This window comes from Solea senegalensis, linkage group LG11, assembly GCF_019176455.1.
Source record: "Solea senegalensis isolate Sse05_10M linkage group LG11, IFAPA_SoseM_1, whole genome shotgun sequence".
Classification (NCBI taxonomy): domain Eukaryota; kingdom Metazoa; phylum Chordata; class Actinopteri; order Pleuronectiformes; family Soleidae; genus Solea; species Solea senegalensis.
Genome location: NC_058031.1, coordinates 21,843,042 through 21,864,180, shown reverse-complemented (window position 1 = coordinate 21,864,180; position 21,139 = coordinate 21,843,042). Strand labels below are relative to the sequence as shown.

General features: G+C 42.1%; 1 protein-coding gene across 3 annotated transcripts; it reads right to left on the bottom strand.

The window, feature by feature from the left end:
* Positions 1-3,343: 3,343 nt before the first annotated feature.
* On the bottom strand, positions 3,344-15,576 carry LOC122777025 (tumor protein p53-inducible nuclear protein 2). 3 transcript variants are annotated; one of them, XM_044037920.1, is made up of 5 exons: positions 15,220-15,576; positions 9,307-9,709; positions 8,370-8,669; positions 8,114-8,270; positions 3,344-7,020 (listed from the first exon to the last, which is right to left on the bottom strand). In XM_044037920.1, exons 2-5 carry the CDS (start codon positions 9,428-9,430, stop codon positions 6,753-6,755), a joined length of 849 nt encoding a protein of 282 aa, XP_043893855.1. In that variant the 5' UTR covers positions 9,431-9,709; positions 15,220-15,576; the 3' UTR covers positions 3,344-6,752. The 3 variants fall into 3 exon arrangements, with proteins under 3 accessions (XP_043893855.1, XP_043893854.1, XP_043893856.1); XM_044037919.1 differs by having other exon boundaries at positions 8,114-8,669; XM_044037921.1 differs by lacking the exon at positions 8,370-8,669 and having other exon boundaries at positions 15,220-15,575.
* Positions 15,577-21,139: the final 5,563 nt, after the last annotated feature.

The window sequence follows — 21,139 nt, the reverse complement described above, 5'->3', positions numbered from 1 at the left end:
TTGCTTGAAATGGCTGTAGTTGGTAGATGTATCAACACAAATGTGTCGTGAACAGCTTAGTTTAGACAGTATCGGTAGATATTTTATTTGTTATTCACACTCTGCCTCTGCAGGTTTGAGTTAGTGTTTTGTATACTGTCGCTCTAACCCTGCCAAAGAAGAGTTAAAGGTCCAGAATGGAGAGATTCTCATCTTACCGTATCACATGACAGAACAGGAACTACTGGTCCAACACATGCGCTCACTTCAACTACACAAGCGGGGGTGAAAGGCGGGTCCAGGTCAGCAGTCCAGGTCACCAGTCCATCCCAGGGCCAACATTCAAAGACACATTCACTCTCTTCCAATTATTGCCCTTATTAAGACATTATTCGGGCTTTGATGTTCACACACAAGCTGCAAATAGAACACACAAAACGTTTCCATTTCCGCCCACATGGCAGGCACAACACAGAGAGACAAACAACCATTCACACCCTTTACGGGCGTGATAATGTATCCAGTGAACCTCGGCATGTTTTTGGACAGTGGGAGGAAACCAGAGCACCGTGACGTGAACCTCCTCCACTCCACAGAACATTAGATTACATTACGTTCATTTTTATTTTGGGTTTAGGATTAAACGCGATCGCCCTATCTATTCAAAGACACATCATGATATCGATATCGTGTTTCCTTTTTTCTATAGGGATGGCACGACACCACTTTTTGTTGTGTCTGATACCGATACCGACATCAGTCATTCAGTCATTTCAGACTGTGAAACTGTTAACAACACATTTGTGCCATTTCAAGCTATTTCAAAGAAATAATTGTCCAACTGCGTAACAAATATTTACATTTTTACAATCTGTGATATATATAGGATTTTTTTGGATCATGATGGATTTTGCATGCATTTTCATCCGATCCAGTATTTTCGACCTGTATCAGGCCGATACCGACACTGAATATTGTATCGGCTCATCCCGACTTTTGCATCTAATACACACACACACACACACACACACACAGGCGACATACAGTAAGGATCTGGGGCAAACCAGTAGCACGTGACGTCCTCCGGTGACTCTTGCTCAGCTCAAGTGTCAGATCGACGCCTCGGTATTGGCAGTTGTGATGACAGATGAGCGCCTCAGAATGTGTTGTTTTTTAAACCAAGAGTGCATGGACATCGAAAAATAATTTCTTGAATGTTTTTACAAGGTTCAAAGTCCGTGATCCAATCCAATCCAACTATATATGAACGGTCTTTAAAACAACCACATTGGACCAAAGTGCTAAATAAAAGGCGGAATAAATTAAAGGCATAAAAGCTCACATAGTGGTTCCACCAAAAGACATCACCCCTGTCTTCTTTTCTTTCCATTCAAATGTAATAGAACCATCCAGACCTTTACGTCACCTATACATAAAGTAACTATAATTTTTACTTAAAATGTAATAAAATGTTGCATATAAAGATGGGTTTAATGATTATTATTTCTTCAAAACCTTGCTTCATGTGTGTCAGTGTGGCCCTGTGGAAAGGAAAAAAAAGCCACTCACCGCTGTCAGTAAATGAGTCCATGTTTTGAATGGTGGCACCACACCTATTCACATATTTAGACAGCATTACCACACCCAACTTTGGTTGTATTGCAGAAAGTAATCTCATTATTAGCTCTAAGGATGTCAATAATGGATTCAAGTACAGCTTGGGTTCCATTTTAAGCTTTAGTGCTTCGATTTTACTGGATCTTCACGCATGCGGCGACTAAGACTAGCTCGGAGTAGTCGGACTAACGTGTTTACATGACCGGATTACTGTCTTAGTTTGACTAAGATCGTTTACACATTTAACTGGAAGTTATATGTTTTATGTCATGACAGATGGAGGCAACGGCAACATTTTTAAGGCACCAACATTTAAGTAAACCAGTTTTAACATCACATTGACAAGTTAAAGGGCCACTTCACTTTTTTTTAACTCATTTCCAGAGATCCAATCCAGTCCAACTTTATTTGTAAAGCACTTTAAACAAACCCACAATGGACCAAAGTGCTGTACAGAATAAATAAAAGGCAAGAGATAAAGATGTCATTCGATCGTCAGACAGTGCGTCTGAGAGACATGTCTCATCCTTCCCACAACGACAGAGGGAGCAGGGATGGGAAAAAAAATAAAAATAAAAATAAAAATTGAAAAAAGTAGACATCAAAGTCACTTCCTTTAAAATAAAATCAAATAAAAGCACTACACTGCTCTTTACAGTGTTTCGGTCAAGGATCTGGAAGAAATCAAATGAATAAATAAAATAAAAAAGCTGGTCATAAAATGTACTTTCTAACTGACAGAAACACACTGAAGAGCGGCGTAAGGATTTTATTTTATTTTATTTTCAGGAAGTGACTTTGACGTCGACTTTTTGTCAGTTTAATTGATTTTTTTTCAATCCCAACTGCCTCCACTCTGACATGTGTCTCAGATCCACTGTCTGATGTTGAAATAACACATTTATCACTGGACATTAGGACAAAAAAGAACTTTTTTTGGGGTGAAATGGCCCTTTAACGCCAAAAAAGGTCACTTTTCTAGCTGAAAGTAATGTTCTCAATACTCTGGAGATCAGATCTCACTCTCTACTCTAAACTATGTTCCCGTGTGTCCTGCGTGATGGAAATAATGACACAAGATTCAGGCGTTAACCTGAGTGTTTATTATTATTGTTGTTGTTGTTGTTGTTGTTGTTGTTGTTTTTTGGCGAGTACCTGTGTTTTCTGAAAGGATGCTGGATAAAAAGCCATCCGCTGACTCTTGCATAGTCTTGCCTGTCGGTGGACAACTCGCCCACCGTGGGGATGGAAAAGTCCATACATCACGAAAACCATGCAGAGTTAGTGAAAGGCACGATCACCATAGATAGATACACCAACATTTTTTTTATATGCTTCTACATATTTTCACGGGTGGCTGTGCTAGTTCGGACGTAACATGGGTGAAAACAAAAAAACCCAAGTGTTTAAAAGCTGCCATTATTTCAGGGCACAACAAAAAACAGATGAGAGCCCCAGACATTCAGCACTTCATTGAACATCCGAACGGTGGAGAAATGTTCCAATACCTATCACGGGGAAAATACAAGCATATTCTATTGTGTTATTCTCATACATGAATCTTTTTTTTTAAATTTTAAATATAATATATAAACTACTTTGTATCCTGCCTCATCCTTTTCCCTTACACCACATCTCTCATGTCATAGGTCGTACATATACACAGACTGAGTGACTACCCACACGCCTCTCCCCCTAATTATTGAATGACATTCACTCTTACTCCACACGCCCAAGAAAGAACACCTCTTTTTTTTTTCCCAAAAATGGGGGTTGACATAAAAAGAAATGGAGGAAAACTTGACAGGTTTGCAGCGGCACAGGGATCAGTGGTGGTTTTTACACACGCACGCACACACACAAGTGATATTATAGACTTTCAAACAGACTTATTATTGTGTCTACGGGAGTGTGACAAGGCCAAAGTACCAGTCAGATCGGTGCAATGACAGTTTTTACTTAGGACATTAGGACATGTTTTGGGACAGTGAGGACATTTTGGGCTGGTTCCCACTTTCAGATACACCATAAAAGAGCTGTTTATGGGTTAAGACTTTAGGGATCGCGTCCATGAGCGTCCTCACTATGTCTGTATGCGTATGTGCGTGCGTGCATATTCACCTCAGATGCATTTGCTCGCGACACAGAGGAATCGACAGGGATACACCATTATTTCATAGTCAAACTGTAAATTGACAGACATTTATAAGGATATTGTGGCAGAAAAGCAACAAGAGTCAAAGGAAAAATGCTTTATCAGGGTTTTTTTTTCTTTTTTCTAGATGAACAGGCGGAGAATGTTTCCCAGACAAACTGCAAACAAATTCCCCACACTCCCAAGTCTCAATGTCTCTTGAACGCACGCACGGTCAGCAAAGATTGTACTGCATCCTCGCCAGCATCTGTACAGCAGATGCAGTGTTAAAAGGAGCCTCTGGAGGGCAGCGTTTCCTATGGCACATCAGCTCCGAGTCTTGTGCTGCCCTGTGTGGTGAAAAACGCCACCCAAGTGCCCTCAGAGGTGAGGCAGAGAGAGGATTCTCATCAATCCTGAGAGGCTTTTTGACATCTAAACGAAGCATAATAAATTATTTTTCTTTCTTTTCTTTTGTTATTTTCTTTTTTTTTTATATATATATATATATATACACATATATATATATATATTTACAAGAGAAATAAATGACCATTATTCATAAGAGTTTCTAGCAGTTTATGTGTCAGTACACCTTCTCACACACACACACAGTTCGAGTCAAACGAAAAGAAAAAGAAAGTTTAAAACAAGAATTAAAAACAAGCACACGGCACACTGCTAAAACTTGGGACTCACAACCAAAAAAACAAAACAAACAGTGCAAACTTACATCCATGTCTCAAATAATTTACAAACATTAGTATACACTTCAGCACCATTGTTTACTATTGTCGTAGAACACATATCAGTAAGCTAGATCTTTAGGTGGACACTGTTCGAGCGGGATGTGCTGATGAGACAGGGACGGACAGTTTGATGAGCGGGGAAGATGTTTGCAGTCGGGATTTAAAGTTTGCTTCCTCTTTACGTCTGCGTCCGTGGAAGTCGGGGATTGTTCTTCTAACGAGAGAAACGAATAGACGACGCCCTTTCTTTCTGATGTTCACACGACTAACACAGCACACACAGCTGGGCGAGCGTGACTCCGTGTGTGCCGGGCACTTTACTTCAATGTACAAACAACAAATTTAACGACCACCAAGCAGTGTTTGTTTTTTGTGTTTTTTTTTTTTTTTTTTTTTTTTTTTTTTTTTGTGTCGGCTTTTAAAAGCCAGACATTATATTTCCTCTTTGTCTGACAGGAGCAGGTTTTTGTTCTATTCTTTGTCGGAACCACAGAGACACGGAGAGAGACTTGAATTAAAAACGAATGTTATGAGTAACAGAACTAAACAAGCTGAACACAAGAGTCACAAAACAAAATAAAGAGTTAACGCCAATACCGCCAGGAGCGTTTCAAAGGACTGTGGGGGCCCTGGGTTGAAGGGAGCTGAGGGGACCCACTATTGAAGCGACTGTCTTAAAGCCTAATTCATACATTTCCACTTTGAAATTAGGAAGCAAAAAAGCAATCGACTGACATTTATTTGGGATTAAGTACAAAAGATACAATTGTTCTACGTCAAAAACGTGGAAATTTGCCTCATCACAGAAAAATGAGCGTTCCTTTAAAAATCCCAGGGGACATTTGTGGTCCAATACTGGCCAAAATAAGAACCCTGCAAATGTCTTCCACACAGCAGCAGTTGTTTTAAACGGCTGCCTGACAAAACTTAAAAACACTACTTCAATTTAACTGACACCCAAATGAATTAAGTTCCTTCAACTAAAGTAAAGCAAGTTGTCTTCATATAACTTGGTAAAGTTTGGTTTGAATGAGCTTCAAAGCGATTCATTTAGGCGTTACCATCTGTGAGTAATGCTTTTAAGTTTGCCAACCATTGCATTAGCACAAACGTCTTATTGACTCAGTTTAGTTGCTTAATAGACGTATAAGACTGCATGAGTGGAAATCATGAATTGCCCTTGAAGTAATCAGCTGCTCACATAGGGGGGCCCCCCTGCTTTGCCTGTCCTGTTGCAACGCCCCTGAATAACCCCGCTCTCTACTTACTTATAACCTAACATACCTTGTAACCCAGAGGCAAGCGCTGCATTCCTGTGCTGCGCTCACAGTCGTTGATATCACACAGCGGGACTTCCCATTGGATTTACTGTGGCTGCACCTTCACAGGCTGCTCTCAGGGTTACATAACTTTCCTGTGACCAGTTCGCACGACCCACAGTGGAGTTCTGAACCCACTGTGCCATTTCTCTTTACTCTTTAGTCTGTTTTGCTCGTACTCGTCATCGCAGCACCACCCTCGACTTCCTCTCAACCTTCTCAAAGTGAGAAGAGAGGATTCTCACAGCACTTTTGTTTGCCCATGATGCAACAGGTTGCCACATCTTTAATGGCGAAGCCGAAGGGCAAACAAGTGTCTCGTGATTGTCCCGTCCCTCTCGTCACTCGCACACGGTATTTTTTTTTCCTCTGCCTAAACTGAACAACATCAAAATTATATTTTGATAGAATTAAAGAAGTTACTTTAACTCCGTCTCACGTGGCTCCGACAAAAAAAGACCTGCTCCTCAATCAAAAAGAAAAATATTATAACTTCAAATCATTATCTCCACATTTAAGAAGCTTCATGGAGACGTCATGGCTGATTGGACAAAAACATGCCTTGAAGAAAAGTGGGAGAAAGGAGAATATTTGACTGAGCGAGAAAGAAAAGGTAATAAAGCTAATTTTTTTTTGCAGTTTTTCAGACATTATTGTTACTAAGTACAGCCTGTGTAAATATTTTGACGATTTTTTTTTGTTGTTTGGATACTGCAATGGATACAGAGTATAATAAAGATCTAACTACTCAGAGGACTCGGTTCATGAGAGCAGAGCGGGGCATTAATCTTTGTCTATAACCAAAAACATCCATCAGAGCTACTGGTCTACTGGTATCTGAGTTAATGTGATATAATGTGCAGAAATGAACGTGAATATGCGGTGGGTCAATATATTTTCATCACGTGTGTCTAATGCCCTCAGAGTGAACGACGCCCCCTGTGTGTTGGGGGTTCAGTGGCAGACGTTACGCTTGCTGGGCTGGTGAAGGAAGGTGTTTCTGACGTGGGCTGCGTGACGTGGCACCTGCTCCCTGGTGCGGTTTTGGCGTTGGATGCGGTTGCGGCCCAGATGGCGCCTCTCAATGCGAGCTTTGCTACGCTGGACCCTGGCCACTTGGGTGACCTTAGCCAGGGCTCCAGCCTGGGCAGCTGCTCCACGGCTCACCCGGGTGGGCATGGTGGTGCGGGCGGCGGGGGCAGAGGCTGGCTCAGTCACTCTGCTGTAGGACGAGACAGAGAGAGAGAGGGAGAGAGAGGGAGAGACAGAGAGAGAGAGAGATGGTGTGATAGTTGTGAGCATGTGAGCAGTTAACAATGCTAACAACTACTAGTGCAAACTGGACTAGGCTACGGTCTGTTAAGTTTGTTTACATGAGCTAGTTATGTAAAGCTAACTGGACTTTTTATATGACCAGACATACATACACAGTTAAGTTAGTTTTTTTGTGTTTGCCTAACAGAACAGGTAGTTCTGCTTCTTTCACCATCAACCATTGCTAATATCGGATGCTATCTTGCACACTATGTCTTGTGGAGTGAAACGCCTGTATTTGGTATCACTGGGAAATCCTGGCCTGGCCACACTACAAGCTAGCAAGTCGTTAGCTGCCCACCATGTGAAAGTATCGCTGGAAGTGGTTCTGTTGCTTCTCTGTTTAGTGTACAAAATACGATATAGGACATTGTGTTTTGATTGGAATTTGTATCGCTAACAATGCTAACAACTACTAGTGCAAACTGGACTAGGCTACGGTCTGTTAAGTTTGTTTACATGAGCTAGTTATGTAAGGCTAACTGGACTTTTTATATGACCAGACATACATACACAGTTAAGTTAGTTTTTTTGTGTTTGCCTAACAGAACAGGTAGTTCTGCTTCTTTCACCATCAACCATTGCTAATATCGGATGCTATCTTGCACACTATGTCTTGTGGAGTGAAACGCCTGTATTTGGTATCACTGGGAAATCCTGGCCTGGCCACACTACAAGCTAGCAAGTCGTTAGCTGCCCGCCATGTGAAAGTATCGCTGGAAGTGGTTCTGTTGCTTCTCTGTTTAGTGTACAAAATACGATATAGAACATTGTGTTTTGATTGGAATTTGTATCGCTAACAATGGCTAGCCCCAGTTACGTTTGTGTTTCCGACCTCTCAACTAGAAAGCGGGGAACTCGGGGGAGGGGGGGATGTCACTCCAACTTGTTGTATTTGTCAGGTGTGTTGTTGTGGACACAGATAACTTAAACCCTCGTCTGGACAAGATAAGATTTGACCCAAAAATGCTGCTAGCGTAAGCAAAAATGCTGTTTCTCACCTCATGCTGCTCGCCAGGCTGACCACGCTCTCCTCTCCCACCACAGACAGGTTGCCGTTGGAGACCATGGACGAGTTGTTTGGCGACACGTACACAGACATGCTGGGGTGCTCGATGAGCAGGTCCTCCATCGGGCTGGCCTCGGCCGTGGCGCCTTCTGCAGTGAAACAGGGGGGAGGGGTGACAAACCAGCTCTCATCCATGCAGCCTCTCTCTGATCCTGCCTTACTGCTACCCCCACTGCTCCCACACTCACTCCCAGAGCCAGGGGACATTGACGGGGTGGACGAGGGTGTGGACAGTCTGGCCCGCCTTGGCAGGGCCACTGATGGGCTAGCTCTAGTGAAAGACAGAGGGTTCGACGATGCCACCGCAATCCGCGCCTGACCTTTATATGTCCTACGGCGCTTGCGAGACGGGTGGGGAATAGGGGTCAGACACTCAGTCCTTGCATGTGTGTCTTGATGATGATGGGAAAGGCTACTGTCGGGGGATGGACGTGCAATCGGCGGTGCTCCGGTCTCACCCTCTGCCCGCAACATGCAGTCAGACTCTCCTGAGCATATCAGGGAAGGGACAGCCAATTAAAACAAAAGACAGGTGGAAGGGCCAGGTTGTAAAAAAAAAAAGATCAAATTTTGTCAAGCAATGCATGTTGAAAAGGGGGCAAATTTTAAAAGGATCACATACGCACGCACACACACCAGTGTGGGGAATGTAAGGGTGTTTAAAAAATTGGAGGGGGGTAGGAAGAAGAGGGGGGTAAGGAAACACAGAACATAAAAGAGTCATATCATTAGTTGTGCTGACCCTCTAAGGTGGTGGTTAATTATCTTGACTCTGCCAGAGAGGCACTTTTATGTTGCTTTGGAATGTTTGCTTGGCTTTTGAACAGGCAAAGCAGAATTTCATACTCAGTAATTGCCTTTTTTTTTTTCATTTTTGTCACAATCGAGGTCATCAACAAAGAGGAAGGAGGTTTGTTTCCACATTTTGGTGCGCTAACAGCTTTTCCCCTGCAGTCGACATATGGGCACGCAACACTGCAGTTGAGCCACACCCTGACTGTTTCTTCACCCCCCCACCCATCATTACTGCCAGTGCACACTTATTCAAACTTATACACCGATGTCAGTACTAACAGACATGCACATATTTTCCAGATGCCCCGCCCTCCCTCTGCCGAGACTCACCAGGCAGATTGACGAGCATCCATCCCTCCTCGTCAGCCTCCGTCACACAGGGGTTGGGTCCCTTCAGCTCGGCTGCCACTTCCTCCACCTCCCCAAACAACAGGTTGCTCAGACGCTGGAACATGACTGACTCTGCCTGAACTGCCAAGAGTTGATGGCTCGGGTGCTTATTTGTTGTCCAAAGAGGGTGAAAAAAGGTTTAGCTGCCTTCTTGAATTTCTTATTTGTGTTTATGTATCACTTGTTGCTTTTTTTTTTTTTTCTTTTTTCTTTTTTTATTCTTTAACAAATGCAATTCCTTTTCTTTTGAAGCCCTTTGCTGGATCTCGGTTGTATGAACAAACAGGGGTGGACAGGCTTCTGTAGTGCAAATGTAAGGTTTCACTTGGTTTGGAGCAAAGGCCTGAAGAGAGAGAGAGAGAGAGAGAGAGAGAGAGAGGGTGGTTAATCACTTAAAACACCTAATTAGCATCTTGGTGCTATGTGTACAATGTGGTCAAACATGTCACTTCCGTTGCAGGTGGAATAATATAAAAAATATTAAGATGAAACAAAGTGTCTCCCAATTGAATCCAAATGGATAAAATAGATTACTGTTTTAGTTCAGGCGATTGATATTTTACTGTCCTGCAAATCATGTTTGAGGATGGCTTGGCAATTGTATCATATCCTCTTATAAAGGTTTTTGATATAGCTATCATATGACTTGGTTATCATAAAAAAAACAACTTTTAATCATAATTTTGATCTTAATGACGCTGACACAACAAGTTTCTGCTTGCAGGTCTAGTTATTCTTATTATTCCGTGAAGCTTGCTCTTGTCCTTCTTTACAGTTTAACCGCCCCTGTTAAGAAGTTGTCCTTAATTTTTAACTTTCAGTTCCCTCGCTGCACTTTTCTCACCTGCTCTCTTTCACCCTCCCTCTTTACTTCAGTTTTCTTCTACAGGATTAAACAGCAGCTTGCTTCCATGATGTTAATGCCGTCTAACTCATAGCCACTTTGATGAAATCACACAAAGACCAAAGGGCACCATTACATAAAAGGACGAGGCGTGAAGCCAAACAGTGGGAACGAGCTGGTACCTGACTTACCCAGCTCCTCAAACATAGGGTCATTATTGAAATATAGGAATATTACACAGAACTGGGAACTCATTGACTCATAGTTCACTGTAAGGACACTGCTCTCCCTGTGCCTGGCATGCTGGGATCAATCTGCCGACTGCAAACTGGGAGAATTGGGAAGGCGGGACCTCTGCTGGCCAGTGACTATTATTATGACTGACAACTGTACTCTTCTTTTAACTCCTTATGGTCACAACCAACTACTAACTGTTTTAGTGTTTGTATATGACAATAACAGTGAGTCTTTTGCACATTTAACACACATTTCTACGACTTTTGTGTATTTGTACTTGTTTGTGAATCATTGTAGTGTTATTTTTATTTATATTTAATGATATAATATAATTACTATATTATTTTTTTGTAGCTCTTTAACCCTTTAACACCTATGAATGCCGAATGTATGTTTTATTTTTGCTTATTTTAACCATAAAAGGGCCAGAAAATGTCATGTAGCTAAGTGACTTTGCCCATTTTCCCCCAGAATAACGTTCAATATGACAATTGAAAATGAAGAAAAACAAGGTAGTTGTACAGGAACACCAGATTTTGCGTGTTCAATTTGAAATTTGAATGAGTATAAAACATATTCACAATAACATTTGTTTGTGTTTTTGTCTCAATGTACAAACACTAGCCAAAATATGGAAAATTGTGTACAGGCAGTTTTTCCAATTCTCTCCTCTCCGGTGACAAAGACACTGATTCGCCGGTTTCTTGCAGTGAAATTACCGTAATACCGTAATTACGGCGATGCAAAGTGCGCTCGCGAAAACCCGTCGCCTGCAATATGCTCGGTGATAAAGGGTTATCGTAGCACTTTTGCACATTGCAGTAATGTCATTTTTATGGTGGCAATAAATGCACAGTGCATTGTTTTATTTTGTTGGTTTAGTTGACACCATTTTCACCTCTTAGTATTGTGCCATTTTTAATACTCAGTGAAAATCAACACAAGACGACCACTCTTCTGAGATTCTTACCATTTACGTTCAAAGCCAATTCAAGGGTAAGACCATGCAATAACTGTGCAGAAGCATCATGTCATGTGCTATTTTACTCTTGACATTGATAATGGGCCCCAAAATCAAATTTTGCTTAGGGCCCGCCGCCCTATATGAAGGGCCGGCCCTGGGAATGATGATAAACCACAGTGAGAAGAAACTTGAACACAAAAAGTTTCATCCACACACACACTCAAGCCATTGTTTATACATCAACATTGATTGCTGTAGTTTAGGGTTTATTCAAAGGTCGTGTGCAACTGATAGGACGCTTTTTTGAAACCCGTAAAGGTTTATTGGTGAAATACACTGGCAGAGGGGAGGCTAAACAACAACAGTGTGTGGTAATCTGGGAGAATGTGCAGAGAATACACCAGCAAGTGTACAAGGAGCTGGTGGACAATGGCTGCTGCCCACTGCCCCTGAAAGTTAAATAACCAATCAGCACAGTGTCAGGACAGATGGACAGGCGAGCAGGAAAAGGAGGTGAGACAAAAGACTCTGACAACAAAGTGAGTGTGCAAAATGTTCGAGCACAGAAGGTACTGAGGACAAGTGCCGTCCCGACCTAAATGTGGATGAAATGATGTAATGTGGGACAGATGTTGGAGCAGCCGTAGCTCACAACGCAAACTCCACGTTATGTTTAAAGGGCGTGTTTTATTTACTTAAACTGGGAATCACAAACCTCAGCCAAAGATATTTATGTTGAATTTTGAGTCAGACATTTCACCCTTGTATCCTTTGCATATGTCTTGTATGGGTGCATAACCTCTATAAGAGGTTATGCACCCATGTTATTCTGCAATGTAAGGGGGAAAAAACCCCAATATGTCTTGCTGGCGTTCAAGCATTTCACCAAGGTGACATTTATGCACATAGACATGGGAGAAGGAGACGTGCATGGGTGCCTGTTGGACACTTTTGTCCTTATTTGGTGAGCCGTCATGGAGACTTGCTGATTTTGTCTGATGTCAGATGTAATGACAGTCATTGGAAGTGTCAAAGTAGAGACTGTTTTCATGGGTGTAAGCTTAAAAAGTAACACAAGATAATGGGAGACTAATGAAAGTGGGGAGAAAATGGGCCTCAGCTGCACTCGTGTTTTTGACTTCATTTCTAGTATTATAAAAAACACCACTGTTTTACTCTTTGGGACAACTTTCACTCAAGTTGTTTTTGAATGCATTCCTGAACTAAAAGTCATGAGATCATGACAAATACATTAAGATAAACACATTTTTTGACAACATGGCCTCAGGGCTGTTTTGCATAAGGTGCAGCACATCAATAAAACACACAAGTAAGTTTCTTCCCATAATCTGACAAATACCAAAAAACTTTCTTCTGGCCTATAGTTCACTGAGGGCATAAGCTAATTCAGGACTGTCTGCCTGGTGTAAATAAAAGCCCTGATACTGACAGCAGAGTTCACATCTGGATCTATGGCAAGGGTGGAAAGTGGAAGCTTAATCAAACATTATCAGGCAAACAACCACCAGCTGATAAAGGTCCTATAAGGTAAAGCAGATGGAAGCAGATTGAGACATGTGTCGAGCCTTTAACTGATAATCCACGACACAACTGATATCATAAATCAGATTTTCGCGGGGGGTGCTGTGCCAATCTCAGATACATCGGGCGATAGGCGGGGTACACCCTGGACAGTTCGCCAGTCCATCGCAGGGCCACACACAGATAGAGACAAACAACCATTCACTCTCACACTCACTATGGTCAATTTAGAGTGTCCAATTTACCTAATCCCCACAGTTGTTTTTGGACTGTGGGAGGAAGCTGGAAAACCCGGAGAGAACCCACACACACACACACACAGGGAGAACATGCAAACTCCATGCAGAAAGGCCCTTGTTCCAAGAGTGCTAACCACTACACCACCGTGTGGCCCCTTATTTGAGTGTGTCATTCATATTTATTTACATTATACATACTGTATGTAATTCTTCTTATTTGACATTGACACAACAACATATTTCACTGTGTATGCATTTGGAAAAAGCAACCTACCCTTTTAGCTTAGCATTCTTAATTTGATTTTTTTTTGTTTGTTTTTGGAGTAATTTATTTCTTTGGGCTGTTTTTCGGGGGAGTAATTTTTTTTACTAATTTACTGAATAATTTTTTTATCTAAGTTTAGAGAGCATTTGAACCAATAAACACATTCATTCCTTTATTGAGAGCTTGATTTAATGGTAACAAAATGAACGGCTTTTTTAATTTAATCAAGTTTTACTTGGTTTGCAGGTTGGAGGTTCTCGCAAGAGTTAATAAATTACTCTGAAAAACAGGAAAACATTAGACAGAAAAACAGGAAAATGTATTAAAAAAACAAACCAAAAAATAAAATACTCAGCTAAATGAATGCAGGAAAAAAAGAAAGAATTTAATGAGTTTAAACTCAGAAGTCTGATTTTATACTCAAAAGTCTGACTTTATTCTCAGAATTCTTCAAGTCAGAATGGTTTTCTCTTCTTTTTCTTCTGAGAATAAAGTCAGAATTGTGAGTTTAAACGCAAATATTTTAGGTTTTTTTTCCTGTGTGGCCCTAATCCTCTTCCGTATGTTACAGACTGTAAAAAAAGGCCTGTTTTATGAGCCTGTGTTGTCTCTTTAAAATTGGGAGGAGCCGAGTGAGCTGAATGGGAGGGGCCTCTGGAAATAAACAAGACGCATGTGGCGTCACGCATACGTCACTGACGCCAGCAGAGAAAGCTTCGACTTGTTTGACGACCGGAGAGAAAGAGGGAGAGAGGTGGAAAAAAACGGCATAAGAAGGATAAAGAGCGACTGAAAAAAGAGAAGAGAGTGTACATACACACACGTATATGACTATTTATGTCTAATTTATGAGACTGGTTGGTTTACATTTGTCCTGACACGAAAGAAAAATAATGCGTCTCACAGTTTTACAGACAGCCTTTGAATAATAAGAAACAAAAGATACGTATATGTTTCAAAATAAAAGCCTGCATGAACGACCTCCAGCTCAGAGGAGACTGTGCCGTGTGTGTGTGTGAAGGGTACATCCAGGTTAAACATGAATTATCCGTGTAAGCTCTCCAACTGAAGGGTCACGGCAATGACAGTTGTGGCTCGGCGACAGAATGTCGCAGGGAAGGCAAGGAAAGGAAAGGAGCTCGTGGAGTGTATTTGTGATAATAGAAGGCTTCAAAGGTCCGCCTCCAGTCCAAGAGAGAAAAAAACAACAACATCAACATCCGCCATCGACTTGACTCCACATCAGCATTTGGTGCAATTCGCAAAATAACAACGGCTGCAGCTGGAATTGTGCAGGATACTCTGCAGCTCTTTTTTTTTTCTTCTCTCCCCTTCCTTACCGAGTAAAGGGTCGTCGAATCGACCTAATTTGACCGTTTGGTGTTTTTTTAAATCCCTTCCATGATGTAATAATACGTCCTCACCAGTAATAACACAGCAGCGGTCAAATATAGCACCAGTGACCCATAAAACCTCGTCCAGTTTCACCATAAAAACAACAATAATCTAATGATTACACGGTGGCTGCTCTGTGTGGTGTCGATATCAAGCCTGTGAAGAATCACATATATATGGTTTGACACCAAAATGTGAAGCAAATAATAATAAAAACATTAGAAATGTCTAATGATGGTTGATGTGAAGGGGATTAAAGCCTGCGAGGAATGCAGTTGTGGCCTAGGACACACGATCACATACAGTTGGACACAAAAAACATATGAAGCAGTCATATTATTAATAATAACAATAACAAATGTCTCACCTGCCTTTGCAGTAGAATTCAAGTTGTAAACGAGATCTCACACACAGTAGAAACGACGACAATTCTTAAAGCATAGCTTTAGATAGCCTTTAAGTGAGGTAGTTGAAAAAACACCGTTAATACAAAAATAAAAGGCTTTCTTCTCAGAAGAAGGGCTTCGTGTAAAACAAATGTTACACTGACGTTGTGTCTGCAAATCAAAACATCTGCAGCTTTTCTTGTTTTCTACTCCTTTCTCGCTCTCTCTACCTCCTCTGTTTTTTTTTTCTCTTCTCTCCGCTGCAGATCGCTTCTTCTTGTTTATTGCTGCCTCCAGCTGATCCTCGGATCAGAATGTAGAACGTACAAAACAGCTGATTGTGAGATCACAATACTCCTGGGCCCGCCCCGCGGCCACGCCCACACCATACAAATCCACCAATAGGAATTTTACACCGAGCTGAGAGGGCCTTCTCTTGGTAACAGAGCAGAGTGGGGGGAAGGGAAGAGAAAAGAGACAGAGAGAGAGAGAGAGAGGAGCTGTCAACCTCCTGCCGGTGACTTCACAGAGGCAGAATAGAAGCAGAAGCCTCTCACTGATCCACGATCAGCCTCTACTTTCACCATCCAGGCTGTGAAGAGTCAAAGCTGAGGGGCACAGTCTGTCACAGTCTGTGTCGACTCATTCAACTGTCCACCTGGTGCTTAATTCATTAAATGAATAAATCCAGGTACAGAGAGTCAAACACCGCCGAAACCTCATGCTGTTTTCATGATCGTTTAATCGAGCCAAGGCCGGCGTAGTCCGACTAAGACAGGCAATCGGACAACTTGCATATGGATTTACTGGCCGTGTACGTCTGTAGGAGTAAATTTGGGTTCAGACTCAGAACGCCAAGTCTGACTCTAGTCCGACTAAGCGTATACATGCAGGAGTAATCGGACTATGAATGGCATTATCCTGGTATGTTAGTCTGACTAAGACTGGCTCGACGAGTTAGTCTGACCAACATGTTTACATGACATTAAGAAAACCAAATTATTGTCTTAGTCCGACTATAATTGGACTTTTAACATGAATGTAAACATTAAGTAAAAGTGTCTGTGTCTACTCAGGAAAGTAGAGCTGAAGATGTGCTGACAGCAAAGCAATTCAACCGTCAACCTGGTGCTTAATTAAGTAAATAAATCCAGGTACTGAGAGTCAAACACAGCCAAAACCTCATGATCTATCTATCTATCTATCTATCTATCTATCTATCTATCTATCTATCTATCTATCTATCTATCTATCCACATAGTGACATAGTCCCAGTTCAGGTTGGCCCGTCCTGTGTAGTGATGCTGGTGATGTTACTTTAAATTGCTCCCCTCTCTCCCCTCCCCTCCCCCTTCATTATCCATCTGTTCACCCCGCCTTCGAGGGTAGCAGCAGCCAATCAGATTGCTTCGTTCTGAATGCAGCATTTGAGTAACCAATGAGCTGTGGAGAGCCTCAGTGAAACCCTGGTGGCCACTTTTATGCTTCAAGAATAACCACAGCCTTTATTATTGATTCTCTCCCCCCCTCCCTCCCTCCCTCTCTCTCTCTCTCACTGTGTCTGTGTGTGTGTGTGCGTTTAGGACTCTAGGTGAAAGATCATCCACCCTGTGTTGAGTCTACAAAAAATTACAATCCACAGGAATGTTGACACCTGTTTGTTTTAATGTATTTGAACATGTAATACAAGAGTAAGTAAACCATGACTCAGCACAACACAAGGAAATCAAATGGCCAAACGAACACAGGAAAAAACAGTAGTTGACAAATGATGGACAGTAATCATGATCGAATTGACCGTAGGTGTGAGTGAATGGTTGTTTGTCTCTATATGTGTCCATGTGATGGACTGGCGACCTTTCCAGGGTGTGACCCCCGCCTGTCACCCTATGTCAGATTGGCACAGCTCTCCCCATGACCCTCATGTGGAGCATAAAGCGGTAGAAAATGGATGGATGGAGTGGCAGGGACACTGTGCATTGTTCATGTGACTACAGCCTGTTTTTTAACGTCTTTACATCACCAGTCTGGACACCAATGAGCCTGTATTATACACATGCTCAGGATTCCTGCTGTTGGTCCTTCCTGTCAGATGAAACAGTCACCGTGCTGGTTTTACTAATGGAATTTGAGACTAGGACTCCCAGTCATTAAAGGGCCCTCGCCCCCACGCAACTCGCTATATCCGATGACTGTGAGAAATTTCATAGTTCTGTTTACGTTAAAGCTTTCAAAAAGTGGAATTTCAATGTACTTTTCCTGCCATTTGAAGATCAACTTTGTCGGAGCACTGAGGCCACGCCTTTTGACATAGAGAAAATCCTTTGATATGGTCTAATCATTAACTTATCTACAACACATGGACCAATGTTGACGTGGCTAGCTCAAACGTGCTAGGACGAGTTAGTTCAAATACATAGACTAGCCATTTTTGTTTTTCCAAAATGGCTGACTTCTGGGTGGGCGGATGGAATCATGTGAGCAACAATTGTACCAAGTTTGGTTAAAATCGGAAAACAACTATTTACAACTTAGACACAAAAGGAAAAACCTCAAATTTAGCATTTAACGCAATTATGTTTGTAGGCCCAGGGCGCTATGGAGCCTGTGCGACGACTAAATCACAAGCTACGACATATACGTCAAGAACAGCCATGGTAAAACGTCATCAGTAAGCACCGTATCAGACCTCTACGCCGCTACAGTGCCAGACTAGCGATGAACAATGAGGCCAAGCAGGAAGTGGGCCCTCGTAAATAGCACTTAACTTATTTTTCGTGTTCTGTCCATCTCTCTCTCTCTCCATCGTCATTTCATGCTACATGCTTTAGCAGACATGACACGTAGCAGCAGTCACGCGTTTACAGGCTGTTGCCTGCCTCCGTCTGTCTTGACATGAAACATATAACTTCCTGTGTGCAGTGCAGCAATGTCGCCTGGCAACACAAGATCTAGACACCGCGCAATGCTGAAAGTCCGATTTCTTGTCATGTAAACTTGTTGGGCCAACTAAAATCGAACGTACCTGGATAATGTGATTCATAGTCCAATTGCTCCTGCGTGTCTCCGCTGAGTCAGATTAGATATTGGTGTTGTGCGACGTCCTCCCTCGTCTTTGATCTGGGAAAAAGAAGGAGTGCCACCATTAGCATGTACAGCAGGCTACAAAACATACAGAACAACGGCACGCTCCATCATTTGTTCCTGTCACTATGGCCGTGTATTTATCTTACAGTACGACGTAAGTAAGACACTGTTTTGGAGGCACGAGCAAAGATAATAATAGAAAATAATTGAATAAAACTTTAATAAAAGGCTAAATGAAACCAACTAAATGAATATTATAAAAACAACAGCAGCAGCAGCATTATAGTGAAAGAGTGCAGCAGCTTTTAAAGTGCAACAGTCACAATCACAAACTCTACTCTACTACTGAACGTTCCCTTCAGGACTGGCTTTATCTCATGTAATATACCGTCAGTGCAAGTCAGTGATAAGGTGACTGGCTGTTGTGCCACACCTCAGGTGCCTGTGTCCATTTTAATCTGCCTTTTTCTGCTGGACGTTGCCGTTTTGGTTGCCACACCGGAGATGCACATGACAGCAAGAATCCAGCACGGCAGGAGCTCTCCGAAGACACAATGATAAGGTTTCGGGCCTATACAGTTACCAGGTGCTAGGCAACTCGTGTAGATACACACACACGCACGCACACACACACACACACACGTTCGCTCCTGCAGTCATGATGATATCCAAACCCCGGTAACACGGTGAACACAAACACTTAGCGAGAACAGTTTGTGCATCTGCCCCGTGTGTTAATGTTTGTGCTCTCATGCTGATCAGTCACAGAGAAGACGTCGCGTTCAAGTGTGAGAAATGTGTTTGTAGATACACTTAACTATACTATTCCGGGAAAAGAGGGAATATTAAAACATGCCAGGAGAGGTCAAGGGGTCACAGGCCTTTGCAAAAGACCTCACCTCCCTTTACAGCCGAGTCGTGCTGGAGCTGTAGAATGGAAAAGCGCTGTAACATTCCCGCCCTTCCCTTTCCCAGCACATCAGGGAACTATGGTGGCCTCCATGCACCAGTAAGACCCGCCATTCTTCCAAAATCCAAAATCCAAAACAACACACCATGTAGGCTGATGCAGAAACATGGTGGTGCAAGATGGCGGCCCTTGCCAAACAGATACATAAAGCTTATTTGAAAAATACAACCAAATCATTCTTATTTAAATGTGATTGTACACTTATACAAGCACAATAACGGGTAACACTGTGTTATTTGATTGAGTCCCTTTAAATGTTGTATTGACTTGCCAGAATAAACAATGGTGATAATTACAGTTACAGTCCTGACTGAGGATACAAAGACTTGGAGGAAACTTGTCACGTCATGTCTTTGCGTAGCATGATGTCAGCACCTAACCACGCATATACAGTGATGATGTCAAAGTCGTGGTTTCTTCCTTTCCTTTTTATCCGTGTGGGATCAGATGCTGATGCTGCACGGCTTCACGGGATTCCCACAGTTTCCCAAGCCGGGTCGGAGAAATGGGTGAAAGGTCACAGCAGTGCCTCTGCCAACCCCCCCTCATTGTGTGTGTGTGTGTGTGTTCATGTTCATGACTGTGACATAAGATGCGTATTTAACAGCGTGCCTGCCCTTGCCCCAGCTGACACAGCTAACTCAGGCTTGTACATAACTGCAGAGGATTTCCGACCAATCACACCCTGCCCCCCCCCAAAAAAAAACACTGCTGTTTTGCTCCTTGTGGTAAAAACACCAAGGTGTGGCGGGCGACGGACAGGTTGACTCAGACGTCTGGCTGGTTGTGTGTTGACGCTTGAAATAGTCAGTGAACGTGTTTGTTGTTGACAGCTCACTCCTTTCCCTGCAGGGGGGACAAAACAGATCCTGGTGGCAGGGACTTTGGGGTTAGTGCATTTTCACGAGGTAGATAACAAGCTAATAATTAGGTTACGTATTCGTCAAAGGTGCCCTAACACACACATTGTGTCCCAATAAAAATAATGAACAAACCAAACATTAAAAAAAAACATGGACCATGCCAGCCCAAAACTAAACCTCATGGTGAAAAAAGTTAGTTGTATTGTTTTCATAAACTTGCAAAAAAATAGGAAACAATAATTGAAAGAAATATGCATATTATTTCAAAATTGACATATTAATAATAATCGGTTTGATTTCTGTCCATGACTGTCCCTTTAAGTTCACATCATGTCAGGAGATGACTGTGTTTTATTTGACAAAATATTACAAATCAGTTATAAATACCATATTATGCACTAATTGCCCAACGTTTCTGTAAGCTGACTGCTCTTGACCGCTGCACTGTTCACTGCTGTGGTGTCTCTGTGCCCTCTGTGGCCTCCCATCCCTGCATGGTGGTGGTTGGTGATAAGACGACGGCTTCCTTCGCAGAGCCAAGAGCAGGGTCAATTACCTATATATGGTCATTTTTTTAAATATCTGCATTTACTGTGAACCTAAAGCAGAGAAAGGAAAATCAGCAATCCTCAAGGTTTTTCTAATTACTAAAGAAAGAGCAGCGCGATCACTCTGTATTAACAGATGATTTTAATGTAGGCAAATTCTCTGACAGTTAATAAATGACTTGTATGCAATGCTGGGAATAGTTGTTTTATGTCCACATATATATAATCCTAATTTTTTCAAGTAACAAATGGTGAGACGAACACAAAGTAAACTATTTCTCTCTGAAGTACAACGGAGAGGAGGTTTTAAGGTGTTAAAAAATGCATTATTGGAGTTTTAGTCGCATGTCTATCAAATTTCACTTTTTAGAGAGGACTTTTCAGTAGTAATGTGAATAAGCTGAAAGAAACCGAATAAATGGAATCATTACAT